General features: G+C 43.5%; 1 protein-coding gene across 1 annotated transcript in view; it reads right to left on the bottom strand.

Annotated features, from left to right (window-relative positions):
* The window catches only part of LOC125454890 (ribosomal protein S6 kinase alpha-5-like), a 95,064-nt gene that overhangs the window by 26,767 nt on the left and 49,512 nt on the right, over positions 1 to 18,785 (bottom strand). The window contains exons 7-9 of the mRNA XM_059648513.1: positions 11,672 to 11,775; positions 9,525 to 9,675; positions 2,634 to 2,792 (exon numbers count right to left, since the gene is read on the bottom strand). Of these exons, the coding sequence (XP_059504496.1) occupies positions 2,634 to 2,792; positions 9,525 to 9,675; positions 11,672 to 11,775 (414 nt within the window). The remainder of the gene's footprint in view (positions 1 to 2,633; positions 2,793 to 9,524; positions 9,676 to 11,671; positions 11,776 to 18,785) is intronic.

The following is an 18,785-nucleotide window of genomic DNA, read 5'->3' as shown; positions in this document are numbered from 1 at the left end:
TTACATCAGCCTTCACCATACAGGGTCTCAGAAGCAGATATAAATCAGGAAATTGGAACTTGGAACTCAGAAATTTCCAATTACCAGAAAAATGTTTGAGTAAATTGTTGGAGCTATGGGTAAACAAATGCCCAGGTTCTGAAGAACATTATCCTATGGTCTTAGAAGAAGTGGCAACTGTGAAAGTTGATGTATTGGTTTTAATTTCCCAAACTCCCTGATTCACAGAATGTCCCATAACCATGGAAGCTACAAACGTAGCTGCTTTATTCAAAAAGGTACAGTCAGAAAGGAAGAAAATCCAGGTCAGTTATCTTAATATCTGTGGAGAAAATATTGGAAGCTATTATGAAAGATTTTATAGTAGGTCCCTTAAAAAGTTCAAGGCAAGCAAGAACAGGTAGTATTGTTTTGTGAAAGTGATATCATGTCTGCCCAATCTAGTGGAGTTATTTGAGGAAGTAACTTGTACTGTGGATAAAGAAGAACTGGTGGATGTACTGAAATTAGAATTCTAGAAGGCATCTGATAAAGTGCCACCCAAAGGTTATCACTGAGAACATGTCAGGGTTGGGGGCCAGCATTTAGGCAGGGATGGAAGACTGGCTGCCTAATATAGAGCAGAAAGTAGGTATAAATGGATTTTTCTTTAGTTTGATAAGTTGTAATGAGTGGTGTACCACAGGAATCAGTGCTAGGATTTCAACTGTTTAACATTGAGATAAATGGAACGGATGAATGAACAGAAAGCGTATTGTCAAATTTTCTGCTGACACAAAGATAGTAAGTTGTGACAAGGCAATAAAGAGACTATCAAAGGATATAGATGGATATTCGAGTGGCAAAGAATCAAGTACGTGGAAAAATGTGAAATTGTTTATTTTTCATTCATCATGCCAAAATGATGAACCCAGAATGATCAGAACTTACGGCGATCTCAGATCCAAAGGGATCAAGGTGTCCTTGTGTATTTATCACAGAAGGTTAATATGCTGGTACAGGAAGTAATTAGGAAAGCTAATAAAATACTATCAATTATTGAAGGGAATTAAATACAACAGTAAGCAGGTTAAGCTTCTGTTACTGGTGAGACTACATCTAGAACTCTGTCAATGTTGGTCACCTTATATAAAGAAGGATGTAAATGTGTTGAAAGCAGATCAGGTAAGGTTTACAGTCTAATGCTTGGAATGGATGGGCTATCTGATGAGGAAAGATTAGATTCGCTAAGCTCATATCTGCTGAAGTTTAGAAGAGTAAGAGTTGACATGATTAAAACATCAGATCCTGAGGTGGCTTGACAGGTTGGATGGGGAGAGGATGTTTCACCTTATAGGAAAGTCAAGAACTAGCGATCACTACTTAGAAATTGATTGTCGCTCATTTAAAACAGAGATGAGACGTTGGCCCCCACACCCCCATCAGTAGCCCTTGTGACTCTTCCTGAAAAAGTGGGGGAAGCAGAGACCTTTAATGTTTTTAAAACACAAGTAGATAGATTTTTATTCAACAACGGCTGAAAGGTTATCAAGGTAGACAGGAATTTAGATTTGTTACAATCAGATAAGTAACAATCTAATTGTGATTCAAGAGGTAGAATGGCCTACTCCTGCTCCTATTTGTATGTTAATTCTATTTCTCTCTCTACTATTGTTACCTGACCTATATCCAGCATTATGCTTTTAGATTAGATTTCCATCAGCTGCAGCCTTTGTTTTCAAATAATTATTTTCAGTCTAAAGCAAGTGCAAATAATGGCATAATTGTCAATCATCTATTTTCTGGTTGATTACTAATGAAGTCTATCCTTCCTTTTGTAATTTCATTACCTATACATTGTTTTGTTAAAAGCACACCTTCAAATGAGGCGGGGTTTGACTTTATTGCCCCCAATCTTATCTATTGCATTCACCACTCACAATACGGTCTCCTTTACGTTGTGAGAACAAACGTAGATTGGTTGACTGCTTTACAGAACACCTCTGCTCTATCTGTAAGAATGATCCTGATCTTCCAATTGTTTGCTATTTTAATAAACCGTCTGCTGTAATGTTTCAATAAAATGGATTCCATGCTTGAGGAACAACACTTCATTTTCTACTTCGGCACTTTACAGCCTCTAGGCCCTAATATTGAATACCACAATCTTCACATCTTGACCACATGTTGCCTGTTCTCCATTTTTCTCACATCTTTCACTGTCTTCCCCCTTGTCTTTTTTTTGGGTCTTGTTTATTTTGATCTCTGTAGTCAGGATCTATTTACTCCCTGTTGCATTTATATTTACACCCATTTTACATTTCTTTTACCCCCATTAATAAGCCCTTTGTCTTTTGCCCTGGGACTCTACTCCATACATTCCCTTTGCTCCTCTTCCACATCTCCACAAAGTAGTGAAAGAAAAGCATTTTCCAAACTCCTTCAGCTCTGAAGAGGAGTCATATTGGCCTTGAAACATTAACTCTGTTTCTCTCTCCACAGATGCTGCTACACCTGCCGAGTTTCTGTAGCATTCTTTGTGATTGTTTCAGATTTCCAGCAACTGCAGTATGATGCTTTTATTGCTAGATTTTACTTAACATTCGTTAACACTTTAATGCTTGGTCATACAAATGTTGAATATTTAGATATACCTTAAATAAATCTGTATGCTGGGGAAGAGCAGCAGGAGAATAGGCTGGATCCATTCGTGTAAACTCCTCTGCAAAGTTGCTGACATCAAGTTCATTTTGGATGACTGGTTTGATGGGAGGTTTGATTGCCTTGGTTACTAAATCTCTCCAGTTTAGGCCCTGAAGATAAATTTGGAAACATATGTAAAGAAAACCTGTAAAGTAAACATTCCAAATAACACTTGAGGATGAGTTTAAAGGTGGAACATGAAAATTCGGCTTTTAGTAAAAGATTTTCACAAATATTGTTACAGTGCTCAATTGAAAAGCTGCAAGGTCAGATTAGTGTCATTTTCCAAGTGATTTTGGTACTCATGCCATTACCTCCAATATATCTATCATTTGGAAGTGAGACAGATAGCTATGTATCATTAGATATTTGGATTTTTTTGCGCTGTTTTATGGACCTATAATTGTCGATATGGGAGATTGATGTGAAGTTACAATTTTAGATTAGTGCTTGTATTTCCACATTATTTTAGAGATTGTTTGTAAAAAAAAGAACGTGGCTAGTTAGACAATTTGTTCTAGGAACAACCCATGCTACATTAAAACATGACAATCTCAATTGTCAATGTTGTCTTTCACATCATTGCATTTCCAGCTTACAGCCTTACCGGATAGCAGCAGAGGTCACAGTAGCAGAACAATAATGTTAATGAATCTATCCGACAGCTAAACTCTCATTGAGAATGGTTCATGCCAGGAACACTACTTCTGATTTATATTTCATAATTTCTTAATGGAGATTTTGTTTAAAAGCAATGCTGTATAATATGTTAATAAAATGTGAGGCTGGACGAACACAGCAGGCCAAGCAGCATCTCAGGAGCACAAAAGCTGACGTTTCGGGCCTAGACCCTTCATCAGAGGCTCTGATGAAGGGTCTAGGCCCGAAACGTCAGCTTTTGTGCTCCTGAGATGCTGCTTGGCCTGCTGTGTTCGTCCAGCCTCACATTTTATTATCTTGGAATCTCCAGCATCTGCAGTTCCCATTATCTCTGTATAATATGTTGTTCACTAACCAACTGCAGCTTATTAGAAAACCATATGTGGGATAATTTTAGTTTTGGTTAGTAATTAAAAGATGAGGAACAGATAGTACTGTTGAACATCTGATTTCAAGACTCATTCATGATGCATATATGTGCACTTTCAACTTTCAGTGCATATATTTGGTATAATGAAAGAGGAAGACCTGAGTGTGCAAGTATGCTTTCAGCATTAATTTTACAACTTCAGCACTATGGATACAATCAATAGCTAAAAATCAGGCATGACAAACTGTAAATAACAAGTTAGTGCAGCAGAAAGGAATTATTCAATTTCAAATTTCATTTTTTTAAATATATAAAATAATATTTCCCACAATAGCACTGTGCATGATTGTTATGGACCAGCCAAGACCCCCCCCTCAAAATATTTTAAGAAGGTAGCCTATAATCTAACAGTTTTCTTATTTTAAAGGCAAATGTTAAGTTCTGTGTTCCAGATGCAATTCAACTGGTCAAACTACTCAGTGTCAAGCAAAGCACAATTTATTCAAGCACTATAATTAAAATACAACAAAAGAAAGAATAATTTAGAATAACTTAATTCTATTAGAAAACGTAACAGAATAATAGATGCAGTAGCTATGACTAATTAACTGTTCCAATATAGTAACATCCCATAAATACAACCCTTTGCAAAAAAAAGGCAAATTTAGAAATCACATTTTCTCACATGCAACGCCCGCCCAGCTTCTAACTCTAATCAAGAGATGGGAAAAATAGCTTCTACTAAATCTGAAAGCTAAAAAAAAACTATAAACCCTGGCCCAAGAGAGCTTGCCACGCCCAGCCAGGCTGCTTCCATAGTTCCAACTTTTAAAACGACTCTAAGCCCTCATAAGTGGTTACATTATCACAGACTGCTCATTACGTTTCGTTTAATCCTTCTTTTAAAAGAAATCAGGACAAAATACACCTCTTAAAGCCACAGTGATAATGGGAACTGCAGATGCTGTAGAATCCAAGATAACAAAGTGTGAAGCTGGATGAACACAGCAGGCCACCTGAGGAATGGGAGGGGGAGTTAAAATGGTTTGCGACTGGGAGGTGCAGTTGTTTATTGCGAACCGAGCAGAGGTGTTCTGCAAAGTGGTCCCCAAGCCTCCGCTTGGTTTCCCCAATGTAGAGGGAGCCACACCGGGCACAATGGATACAATATACCACATTGGCAGATGTGCAGGTGAACATCTGCTTGATATGGAAAATCATCTTGGGGCCTGGGATAGGGGTGAGGAAGGAGGTGTGGGGGCAAGTGTAGCACTTCCTGCGGTTGCAGGGGAAGGTGCCGGGTGTGGTGGGGTTGGAGGTAAAGGGGTGGGGTTGGGGACCGCTTTGCAGAACACCTCCACTTGGTTCGCAATAAACAACTGCACCTCCCAGTCGCGAACCATTTCAACTCCCCCTCCCATTCCTCAGATGACATGTCCATCATGGGCCTTCTGCAATGTCACAATGATGCCACCCAAAAGGTTGCAAGGACAGCAACTCATATTCTGCTTGGGAACCGTGCAGCTCAATGGTATCAATGTGGACTTCACAAGCTTCAAAATCTGCCCTTCCCCCACAGCATCACAAAACCAGCCCAGCTCGACCCCTCCCCCCACTGCATCCCAAAACCAGCCCAGCCTGTCTCCGCTTCCCTAACCTGTTTTTCCTCTCACCCATCCCTTCCTCCCACATCAAGCCGCACCTCCATTTCCTACCTACCACCTCATCCCGCCTCCTCGACCTGTCCGTCTTCCCTGGACTGACCTATCCCCTCCCTACCTCCTCACCTATACTCTCCTCTCTACCTATCTTGTTTCTCTCCATCTTTGGTCCGCCTCCCCCTCTCTCCCTATTTATTCCAGTTCCCTCTCCCCATCCCCCTCTCTGATGAAGGGTCTAGGCCCGAAACATCAGCTTTTGTGCTCCTGAGATGCTGCTTGGCCTGCTGTGTTCATCCAGCTCCACACTTTGTTATCTTGGATTCTACAGCATCTGCAGTTCCCATTATCACTGATACAATTTTAACCTCACTGCGAAGCCTATTCCAGGGATGCATAACCTGAAGAAGTTACCCTCCTCCCTCCAGGGAATCTCTCTCCCACTGCAACTCTCTTGTAATCTCTTCAGCCTTGAAACTGCTCGACCATGTCCTGAAGCAAACCAGGCACCACAGTCACATCACCTTCGTCAGCACCTGCCTAAGGAACCGGATCATCCCCAATGGACTACAGTCTACATTCAAGCCTTCCCAATTTGGCCCCAACCGTGACCACCTCTATACCCAGAACATCCAGACCCTTCAGAAGCGTTTCTCCCTGTGAGTTCTGAAACAGACACTTGCAGCCATGCGCCGGCATCTCCAGGGACTGCAATCTGGCCTGCCCAGCTCAGGGCCTGCCTCTCCCAGACCTGCAAAGGACCTCTCCTGTTTTTTATCCTCCGCAGGATCCACAGACTGAATACCCAGTTCTACACAGCTTTACTGGACTCCAAAAATCATAAGTACAACAAACTCACTGGCTCCTGCCACCCTAAAGAGGATTCCTGCACCTCCCAAATCCCCAGCCTGTCCCTGCCCCTCCCCCACCATGCACCCGCCGCCATTGACCATGAGGACACGGACGGTGACCCCATCAATGACGTCACATCCGCCACCGCCGGGCACACCACTTCCGGGACCGCGAACGCGACCGGTGCTGCAGTCACTGCCTCCACTTCCAGAACCAACACCACACAAATTACCCTCACCGCCGCTGCTGCCGCCCACTCCGCTCCGCCCACAGCTGATGCCGACGGAACCCCGCCCACAGCCTCCACAGCCAGCAACCCCAGAGAAGACAGCCACACTGAGCCCTGCTGCATCTTCACCATCCCCGCAGACCTCCCACTGACTGAGGATGAACGGTCAGTCCTAAGCAAGGGGCTCACCTTTGTCCCCCTCCACCCACACATCAACGAATACAAGTCAGGTTTGGACATAGAGCAGTTTTTCTGCCGGCTTTGACTCCACACTTACTTCTTTATCCGGGAGCCTAACCCTCCCTCCACTGACCCCTTCACCCGCCTCCAACACAAGTCCTCTTCCTGGACACCACCCCCAGGCCTCCTACCCTTCCTTGACCTCTTCATCTCCAACTGCCGTCAAGACATCATCCGCCTCAACCTCTCCACCCCTCTCACCCACTCCAACCTCTCCCCCGCAGAACGGGCAGTCCTCCGCTCCAACCCCAACCTCACCATCAAACCCGCAGTCAAGGGAGGCGCAGTAGTAGCACAACGCACTGACCTCTACATCGCCGAGGCCAAACGCCAACTTTCCGACACCTCCTCCTACCGCCCCCTTGATCATGACCCCACCCCTAAGCACCAAACCATCATCTCCAACACCATCCACGACCTCATCACCTCAGGGGACCTCCCACCCACAGCCTCCAACCTCATTGTTCCCCAACCCCACATGGCCCGTTTCTATCTCCTTCCCAAAATCCACAAACCTGCCTGCCCTGGTCAACCCATTGTCTCAGCCTGTTCCTGCCCCACCGAAATCATCTCCACCTGTCTGGACTCTATTTTCTCCCCTCTGGTCCAGGAACTCCCTACCTACGTCCGCGACACCACCCACGCCATCGACCTCCTCCAGGACTTCCAATTCCCTGGCCCCCAACACCTCATTTTCACCATGGATATCCAGTCCCTATACACCTGTATTCCGCATGCAGATGGCCTCAAGGCCCTCCGCTTCTTCCTGTCCCACAGACCCGACTAATCCCCCTCCACCGACACCCTAATCCGCCTAGCCGAACTCGTCCTCACCCTCAACAACTTCTCTTTCGATTCCTCCCACTTCCTACAGACAAAGGGTCTGGGTACCCGCATGGGCCCAAGCAATGCCTGCCTCTTTGTAGGTTACGTGGAACTGAGGGAAAAGTCCCTCTTCCGCACCTACACAGGCCCAAAACCCCACCTCTTCCTCCGTTACATTGATGACTGTATCGGCGCTGCCTCCTGCTCCCCAGAGGAGCTCGAACAGTTTATTGTCTTCACCAACACCTTCCACCCCAACCTCAAGTTCACCTGGGCCATCTCCAACACATCCCTCACCTTCCTGGATCTCTCAGTCTCCACCTCAGGTAACTAGCTAGAAACTGATGTCCATTTCAAGCCCACTGATTCCCACAGCTACCTAGAATACACCTCCTCCCAACCACCCTCCTGCAAAACTTCCATCCCCTATTCCCAATTCCGCCGCCTCCGCCACATCTGCTCCCAGGATGAGGCATTCCACTCCCACACATCCAGATGTCCATGTTCTTCCAGGACCGCAACTTATCCCCCGCAGTGGTCGGGAACGCCCTTGACTGCGTCTCCCGCATTTCCCGCAGCATATCCCTCACACCCCGCCCCCGCCACAACCGCCCAAAGAGGATCCCCCTCGTTCACACATACCACCCCACTAACCTCCAGATACAACGCATCATCCTCCGACACTTCCACCATCTACAATCCAACCCCACCACCCAAGACATTTTCCCATCCCCACCCTTGTCTGCCTTCCGGAGAGACCATTCTCTCCGGGACTCCCTTGTTCGCTCCACACTGCCCTCCAACCCCACCACACCCAGCAGCTTCCCCTGCAACCGCAGGAAGTGCTACACTTGCCCCCACACCTCCTCCCTCACCCCCATCCCAGGCCCCAAGATGACTTTCCACATTAAGCAGAGGTTCACCTGCACATCTGCCAATGTGGTATACTGCATCCATTGTACCCGGTGTGGCTTCCCCTACATTGGCGAAACCAAGCGGAGGTTTGGGGACCGCTTTGCAGAACACCTCCGCTCGGTTCGCAACAAACAACTGCACTTCCCAGTCACGAACTATTTTAACTCCCCCTCCCATTCGTCAGACGACATGTCCATCATGGGCCTCCTGCAATGTCACAATGATGCCACCCGAAGGTTGCAAGAACAGCAACTCATATTCCGCTTGGGAACCCTGCAGCCCAATGGTATCAATGTGGACTTCACAAGCTTCAAAATCTGCCCTTCCCCCACTGCATCCCAAAACCAGCCCAGTTCTTCCCCTCCCCCCATTGCAACACAAAACCAGCCCAGCTCGACCCCTCCCCCCACTGCATCCCAAAAGTAGCCCAGCCTGTCTCTGCTTCTCTAACCTGTTTTTCCTCTCACCCATCCCTTCCTCCCACATCAAGCCGCACCTCCATTTCCTACCTACCACCTCATCCTGCCTCCTTGACCTGTCCATCTTCCCTGGACTGACCTATCCCCTCCCTACCTCCTCACCTATCTTCTTTTCTCCCCATCTTCGGTCCGCCTCGCACTCTCTCCCTATTTATTCCAGTTCCCTCTCCCCATCCCCGTCTCTGCTGAAGGGTCTAGGCCCGAAACATCAGCTTTTGTGCTCCTGAGATGCTGCTTGGCCTGCTGTGTTCATCCAGCTCCACACTTTGTTATCTTAAAGCCACAGTATCATCACAATGATGAAAGTTATTTTTGTCTTAACTTCCAGGGAAAATGTTGACTCATGAAAAATTACATTAAACAAAGAAGTGACAGAGGTGATACAGGGTATTAGTCTTCTGGATTAGCCTCAACCTTGCCTCAGTGCAAGTTCAAATCCCAAAATTTAGAAGTAATTGCAAAAAAGCATGCTTCTATTCAATTTTGTCAAAAAATTTGAGAACATAGAACAAGTTTAATGAAAATTAGAAATTTATGTCTCTCTTCTTCATTTAGTTATTGCTACAAGGTAAACTTCTATTTATGACTGGAGTAGTTCTTGAATGATACAGCACCTGGAAAAATGAATGAGACTTTATCTCTGCAGCTCCTGTCAGCCCTGATCCAAGTCTTTGTTTCGGATCTTTCACCAACAGTTTCTGTATTAGATCCTTGGCAGTGGACTGAATTTCCACAGGAAATGGAGGATCATTTTTTAAGATTCGCCTAAGAAAGAAAAATAATTATTCCATCAAGAATTTTTTTTGATTGACACATTTCCGCAAATAAAAATTAGAATAGTACAACGTTTAGAATTTAAAATTTAATTGGATTATTCTGATCAAATTTACAAAGAAGAAAAATAATTTTATACTTTAATGATAAACTTGTCAAAACTGATAACAAACATTAATTGTTCCTCCAAATTTGCTTAAAGTCATGCATTGTTTTACATTTCGCAACAGCAGTTTTTAAACTCTTAGAAGTAAAACTTCCTTTCCATCTTCAGCTTTAAAAAGTAGTTGGGTACCCATTGGCTAATATGAGTGATTCAAAATAACACCTAAAATGCTTGTAAACTGTAATTTCCTGTGACTTCTTCCCCTCAGTTCTTTTCACTGTGGATGACTGCACAATCTTCATATGCCATTTCCTGATAGCAACACAACTGAAATCTGGAGCTCAGTGCTATGGAAATAACAAATACTGATGCTCCACACCATGTATGTGTGATCCACACAGGCTTTAAAACCAAAACTATATGTAAGAAAAAATTAAAAGAGCTTCAAGCAGTTGGTAAAATGCACTTGTGAATTCGTTTTGTTACAGAAAAAGTTCAATATTTTGCATTGCAGCTCAAACATCCACTCAATACAACACACTGTGGATATAGTACCTAAAACTACATTTCAGAAAAAACACCAAATGGGCAAACCTTTGAAAATAAATAAGAAATCAATCTTTAACAAAATTAGTTTTTAATGGGGAAACTTGTAAGCAATTACATATAATGAATAAAGATCTGAGCTGTTACTGGAACGTTGTGCAAATTCTAAATTTGGAAGCTCTGTGGTTTAATTAAACAGAGCACATGTAACCTGTTTTTTGTTTTAAAAATGTGTTCAGATTGAAATGATAAATTTTCAATATACAGGCTCAATCTGAGTACATGGTCTCTTTTCCACATCTGTGTAATCCTGCATCGTCTGTTGCTGCAAATAGGCTTGTACCAAATTGTATCTGTTAGAATATCTAAGAAGGATCACACCATAATGTGATATCCTCAACAAGGCCCACAGGGAGATTGATTAGTGATTCCCCATGGGAAGGATCTGGTGCATTTTGCTACTGCAACCTCATGTACTTATTTCCACAGGACATTATGCTGCAAACTGTTTCAGCAATTTCCTATCCTGTGTCAATACACCAATTTGCTGCAACCCTCTCCTCCGAAATCTCACATTATAAGAACAATTGTTGATGGAGTGTAAATAGAATCGGTACTGTTTCTGCTATATTAGGCTTCATTTGTGGTTGTTGACAGAGTTGCTTGCCTAAATTGGTTAATCCTACACAAATTAGCACAGCAAGAAGTTTTTTTAAGAATTGGTAGCTAAAATGGCCCACCCTTAAGCTATAAACAGTATACATCAGAGGTCATAACAGCGTGCTTTTAAGAATTTTAGAAGCATACTTTTGAAATTCACCTGATGTAACAAATTAAAATTTTGTTTTTCTAGTGGCCTTAGACTGCTTTAAGCATTACAGCTGTGGATGCAAATACAAAGAAATAACACACATAAATAACAATCTCAATTCTCGCTCAAGCTTGATAATGCTGTTGTTGACCTCTTTAAAATAATCTTTTTGGAGTGGTGATACTGGTACTTGCCTCAACACGTAAAAAGGCACTGTCACTGTCATACTATAGAAGTGACCGAGCATCATTATGCAGCTTAGATTGCCCTTCCACTTCAATGAATAAAACACAAATATTGAAAACTTTGTCTGTTACACTGGATGAAGTGATTAAATGTAAAACAAAAAGTTTAATCAAAAATTTTACAGTCAAACTACTTTGTGCTTTGTTCTCACGTGTCATAACCCGTACAAGACCCATGGGGAATCACTAATCAATCTCCCTGTGGGCCTTGTTGAGGATATCACATTATGGTGTTCAACGCTAAGTTTTGTAGATTAGAAAACATTATCCTAGTGTCACCTCGAGATTTCCGAATGAGAGTTTTTTGCACCGTCCACGGTGAAAGGCGAAGCTCCTGTCAGCAGTTCGTACACAAGGACTCCAAGACTCCACCAATCAACTGCCTGTTGAAAACCAATATATAATTTCTGTCAGTTTTAGCTTAGTGGCAGCATTGTCATCTGAGTCAAAATGTTGTGCGTTCAAGTTCCACTTCAAAGACTTCAACATGTAAATACAGCTGGCACGCCAGTGCAGTACTGAAGGACATGTGCATGAATGGAGGCACTGTGTTTCAAATGAGACAATAAACAAAGAAGGTCCCATCGATCTCTCTGGTGGATATAAATAATCACATGTCGGAATGGAGGGAGATCCCCTCATATCGTGGATGATACATCTCCTTTAACGAGCAAATTTTAAAAAGAAAGTCATTATTGCATGTGGAACATTTTGTGTTTCCTTGAATAAAACTGTGACTATACATTAGCTGCAAAGTGTCATGGGGGTTCTCAATGCATCAATATTTTAATAATTGATTAATTACTAAATTAACGAATTTAATAACTCATTAATTATTAAATTAATAATTTAATTTAATTAAATTTTTAATTTAATAATTAAATGAACAATTAAGTTCATTTAAACTTAATGAACTTAAAATGAACAATTAAGTTTTGGGAAGTAACATGACAGTCAGAAGCATTAAATTAAATGGGGCTACATTTTCTATTTAAAATCTGGAGTGGACCAGTTTCTAGGCATACAAGATACTGAATAATACTTTGTTCATGACATGAATTTCAACCTGCATTTCCAGGTTTTAAATGTGTATTTCAATAAGCAAATGATGTACAAGTGATGTTGTTATTAAAACCTTTCACGGTATTTTCCAAGAATTACAGTGATCAGATAACTGCTTCAAAGACCAGACAAGAAAATTAGGCATTAAAAATTGAGAGTTCGTGCTTTCAGGTAGCAAGACAAAGGAAGAGCCAGCCAAGAGTTTGATTCGTTTCCCCAAAAACTTGCTTATGAGAGTCAATCTTACAAGGCTGTACGCTGTAGTTATAGAGGTCATTTGGCTGCTGGAGAAGCCAGCGTGTCAATAATGGCAGAGTTAGAGCGACTACTAGTCTTTATGACACAGTGGCAGTCAATTTCTCTCCCCATCTTGAAATTATCACTGAACCTCAGTTGGTTCAGTTGGGGGTGGGTTCTGTGTATGGAAATTTAGTGAAAAAGGGGTGTTGGAGAGATGGGGGAGAAGAGTATACAGCAAAGTTATTAAAGTTTCAAGAGCAGATAATAGGACAGAATGGAAACAGTCAGGATTCTAATTTCAGGCTCGGCAAATAAAGAGATAGCTATAAGTAGAATGGGGGGCTGGGAAGTCAAAACGGGCCTAATGGTGCTCTATTTAAATGCATGTAGTACATGAAACAAAGTACATGAGCTAGTAGCGCAGTCAGAAATTGGCAGGTACAAAGTTGTGGGTTTCACAGATATGCGACTGCAAGAGGATCACGGCTGGCAACTAAATATCAAAGATACACATCCTGTCAAAAGGATAGGCAGATGGATGGGGTTGCCTTGTTAGTAAGAAGTTAAATTAATTCAATAACAAGTAGTAATATAAAGTCAGAAGGTGCAGAATCTGTTTTTGATTAGATTTGAGAAACAGAGGAGAAAAGACACTGATTAGAGTTGTCTACAGGCATCCCTGCAGTACTTTGGGCACGGGGAAGAAAATAAGTCAGGAGACAAAAAAGGCACAGCAGGAAAGTATTACTCTAATAATTATGGGGGAGCAGCTGGAATCAGATGTAACAGTATTACATTTGAGTAAAGATAGCTGAAGAGATATGGAGGAAGAGCTGGCCACATTAGATTGAAAAGGGGCCTTAGCAGGGAAGATAGTGGAGCTGCAATGGCAGGGTTTTCTGGAGGCAATTCTGGATGCACTGCAGAAATTCACCCCAAGAAAAATGCAGCATACTAAAGGGAGGGTGAGTAAACCATGGCTGACAAGGGAAGTCAGGGACAGCATAAAGGAAAAAACATATAATATACTGAACATGTTAGTGGGAAGCCAGAGAATTGGAAAGCCAATTTTAAAAAATGAGCAGAGGATAACTAAAAAAAGCAATTAGTGGGGAGAAGATGAAATGTGACAGTAAGCTGGCTAGTAATATAAAAGAAGATTTTGTTTTGTTATCCATAAAGTAAGGGAGAAGCAAGGATGGACTTTGGACCACTGAAAATGAGGCTGGAGAAGTAGTAAGAGTTATACAGCATAGAAACAGACCCTTTGGTTCAACTTGTCCATGCCAACCAGGTATTCTAAACTAAACATGACCCATTTGTTTGGCCCATATCCCTCAAACCTTTCCTATTCATGTTTCTGTGGAAATGTCTTTTACATGTTGTAATTGTACCCAGCTCTACCACTTCCTCTGGCAGCTCTTCCTACACCTGCACCGCCCTCTGCATGAAAAAGTTGACCCTCAGGTTCCTTTTAAATCTTTCTCCTCTCACATTAAATCTATGCCCTTTAGGATTGCACTTCCTTACCCCGGGGAAAAGGCCTTGGCCATTCACCTTATCTATAACCCTCATGATTTTATAAGCCTCTATAAGGCCACCCCTCAACCCCGACACCCCAAATAAAAAAGTCTCAGCCTATCCAGCCTCTTCTTATAACTCAAACCCTCCAGTCCTGGCAACATCCTTGTAACATTTTTCCTGTATCTTTTCTAGTTTAACAATATCCGGTATAGCAATGAGGATCAAAGAAAAGGCTGATGAACCAAATAGACGCTATGCATCGGTTTTCAGTAGAACATCGCGATAGTCAGGAGCAGAGGTATGTGTAGCGGTCAGCACTAAGGAGAAGATGCTGGGGAGCTGAAAAGTCTGAAGGTGAGTAAATCATCTGTACCAGATTGTCTACACTCTATAGTTCTGAAGGAGAAATCCAAGGAGATTGTAGAGTACAGGTGGTGATCTTTCAGGAATGACCATAACCAGCTAATGTAACACTCCTGTTTAAGGAGGGACAAAGGCAGAAGATAGGAAGCCGGTTAGCCTGACCTCGGTCATTGTCGAGAATTTAGAGCCCATTATTAAGGGTGAGATTGCAGAGTATTTGGAATTGCATAGTAAAATAAAGCACAGTCAGTATAGCTTTATCAAAGGGAGATCACGCCTGATAAATCTGTCAGAATTCCTTGAGCAGGTAATGAGCAAGTTAGATAAGGAGGCAGTGGACATGGCCTATTTGGATTTCCAGAGGCCTTTGACAACGTGCTGCACAGGAGATTGCTAAATAAGACAAGAGCCCATGGTTTTAGGAACAAGGTACTTGCTTGGATACAGGATTGACTGACAGGCAGACAGCAGAGAATGGGGACAAAAAGGTCTTTTTCAGGATGGCAGCAATGATTAACGGAGTTCCATAGAGATCCGTGTTGGGGCCACAACTATTCATGTTACACATTAACAATTGGATGAAGGAACTGAGGGAATTATTGCTAAGTTTGCAGATGACCAAAAACAAATGGTGGAGAGATAGGTAACGCTGAGGAAGTGGGGGGACTACAGAAGAGACTTGGACAGGCTGAGAGAGTTGGCAAAGAAGTGATAGATGGAATATAATGTGGAAAAGTGTAAGGTTATGCACTTTGGTAGGAAAAATAGAGACAATGGCTATTTTCCAAACAGGGAAAAGCTTCAGAAAGCACAAAGGGACTTGGGACTCCTAGTGATGGACTCTCTCAAGCTTAACTTGCAGGTTCAGTTAGCAGTTGGGAAGGCAAATGCAGTGTTAGCATTCATTTCATGAGGTCTAGAACACTAGAGTAGAGATGTATTGCCGAGGCTAAGGCCCTGGTCAGACTGCGTTTGGAATATTGAGCATTTTTGGTCCCTGTACACAAGGAAGGTTACAAAGAACAAAGAAACCTACAGCACAGGAACACTTCGGCCCTCCAAGCCTGTGCTGATCAAGATCCTCTGTCTAACCTGTCATCTATTTTCTAATGGTCTGTGTCCATTTGCTCCCTGCCCATCCATGTACCTGTCCAAATATATCTTAAAAGATGCTAACGTGTCTGCGTCTACCACCTCCACTGGCAACGCGTTCCTGGCACCCACCGCCCTCTGTGTAAAGAACTTTCCACGCATATGTCCCTTAAACTTTCCTCCTCTCACTTTGAACTCATGACCCCTAGTAATTGAGTCCCCCACTCTGGGAAAAAGTTTTTTGCTATCCACCCTGTCTATACCCCTCATGATTTTGTAGACCTCAATCAGATCCCCCCTCAATCTCCGTCATTCTAATGAAAATAATCCTAATCTACTCAACCTCTCTTCATAGCTAGCACCCTCCATACCAGGCAACATCCTGGTGAACCTCCTCTGCACCCTCTCCAAAGCATCCACATCCTTTTGGTAATGTGGCGACCAGAGCTGCACACAGTACTCCAAATGTGGCCGAACCAAAGTCCTACACAACTGCAACATGACCTGCCAACTCTTGTACTCAATACCCCGCCCAATGAAGGAAAGCATGCCATATGCCTTCTTGACCACCCTATTGACCTGGGTTGTCACCTTCAGGGAACAATGGACCTGAACACCAGATCTCTCTGTTCATCAATTTTCCCTAGGACTTTTCCATTTACTGTATAGTTCGCCCTTGAATTTTATCTTCCAAAATGCATCACCTCGCATTTGCCTGGATTGAACTCCATCTGCTATTTACCTGCCCAACTCTCCAGTCTATCTATATTCTGCTGTAATCTCTGACAGTCCCCTTCACTATCAGCTACTCCACCAATCTTAGTGTCATCAGCAAACTTGCTGATCAGACCACCTACACCTTCCTCCAGATCATTTACATATATCACAAACAACAGTGGTCCCAGCACAGATCCCTGTGGAACACCACTGGTCACAGGTCTCCAATTTGAGAAACTCCCTTCTACTACTACCCTCTGTCTCCTGTTGCCTAGCCAGTTTTTTATCCATCTAGCTAGCACACCCTGGACCCCATGTGACTTCACTTTCTCCATCAGTCTGCCATGGGGAACCTTATCAAACGCTTTACTGAAGTCCACAAGGTTGCGCTGGCCTTGGAGGGTTTGCAGAGGAGGTTGACAAGAATGATCCCAGAGATGAACAGCTTGTCACGTGAGGAGTGGTTGAGGATTCTGGGTCTGCATTCAATGGAATTCAGTAGGTTTAGGATCTTCTGACTAAAACTTAAAGAATACCAAGAGGCTAGGACTGAAGGGCATAGCCTCAGAGTGAAGGGTGATCCTTTAGAACTGAGATGATGTGGAATTTCTTCAGCCACAGGACTGAGAATCTATGGAACTCATTGCTACAGCAGGATGTGCAGGACAAGTTATTGAGTGTATTTAAGACTCAGGTAGATAGGTTCTTGATTGACAAAGGGATCAAGACTACAGGGAGAAGACAGAAGAATGTGGCTGAGAAACATATCAACTGTAACTGAATGGCAGAGCAGATTCAGTGCTGAATAGCCTAATTCTGTTCCTAGATTTTTTTTTCTATTCATTCACGGGATCAGGGCGTCGCTGGCTAGGCAGCATTTATTGTCCACCCCTAATTGCCCAGTTAAGAGTCAACCACATTGCTGTGGGTCTGGTGTCACATGTAGGCCAGACCAAGTAAGAATGGCAGTTTCCTTCCCTCAAGGGCATTAGTGAACCAGATAGGTTTTTCCAACAAATGACAATGGATTCATGGTCAAAAACAAAGTTGCTGGACAAGCTCAGCAGGTTGGGCATCATCTGTGGAGGACAAAATAGAGTTAACATTTCAGGTCTGGTGACCCATCCTCAGAACTCAGTCAGTCCCCAGACCCGCAATGTTAACTCTGTTTTCTCCTCCACAGAAGCTGCCAGACCTGCTGAACTTTTCCAGCAACTTTGTTTTTGTTCCAGATTTACAGCATCTGCAGTTCTTTTGATTTTAAATGGATTCACGATCATTGTTGGACCCTTAACTCCAGATATTTATTAAATTCAAATTCCACCATCTGCCGTGGTGGGGTTCGAACCCTGGTCCCCAGAACATTATCTGGGTCTCTGGATTAACAGTCCAGCGATCAGACCACTAGGCCATCGCCTCGCCTTATGATTTTGTGGTAAATTCCTTTGGCTCTAGTTCAGGCTAAAGGTAAGGTCATGGAGGTTGACACGTGCAACTGCAAGGCATAGTCTGAAGGTAAATATAACTAGTTTCAGTTCAGGTTAAATCAGATGCTGGGAAAAACCACACTACTGATTTACTCAAAAAAATTAAAATAGATCAAAAGTTGCTCAACCTCCAGAGTATCGAACAAGGTGGCCTTGGATGTAATGGCTGCATTAAAGATTACCTTTCAAGCTTCATGGAATTCAGAAAAGGCTCCCGAAGATTAGAACATGGCAAACGTAATCCCACTATTTAAGAGTTGGGGGAGCAAATGACACCTCCTCCTACCGCCCCCTTGATCATGGCCCCACCCCCGAGCACCAAACCATCATCTCCAACACCATTCATGACCTCATCACCTCAGGGGACCTCCCACCCACAGCCTCCAACCTTATTATTCCCCAACCCCGCACGGCCCGTTTCTATCTCCTTCCCAAAATCCACAAACCTGCCTGCCCTGGTCGACCCATTGTCTCAGCCTGTTCCTGCCCCACCGAACTCATCTCCACCTATCTGGACTCCATTTTCTCCCCTCTGGTCCAGGAACTCCCTACCTACGTCCGTGACACCACCCATGCCCTCCACCTCCTCCAGAACATCCAATTCCCTGACCCCCAACACCTCATTTTCACCATGGACGTCCAGTCCCTATACACCTCCATTCCGCATGCAGATGACCTCAAGGCCCTCCGCTTCTTCCTGTCCCGCAGGCCCGACCAGTCCCCCTCCACCAACACCCTCATCCGCCTAGTTGAACTCGTCCTCACCCTCAACAACTTCTCTTTCGATTCCTCCCACTTCCTACAGACAAAGGGGGTGGCCATGGGCACCCGCATGGGCCCCAGCTATGCCTGTCTCTTTGTAGGTTACGTGGAACAGTCCCTCTTCCGCACTTACACAGGCCCCAAAC

Source organism: Stegostoma tigrinum, chromosome 9, assembly GCF_030684315.1.
Source record: "Stegostoma tigrinum isolate sSteTig4 chromosome 9, sSteTig4.hap1, whole genome shotgun sequence".
In the NCBI taxonomy this organism is placed as follows: domain Eukaryota; kingdom Metazoa; phylum Chordata; class Chondrichthyes; order Orectolobiformes; family Stegostomatidae; genus Stegostoma; species Stegostoma tigrinum.
Note: the sequence above shows the minus strand (reverse complement) of the source record. Positions and strands in the feature narration are given on the sequence as shown.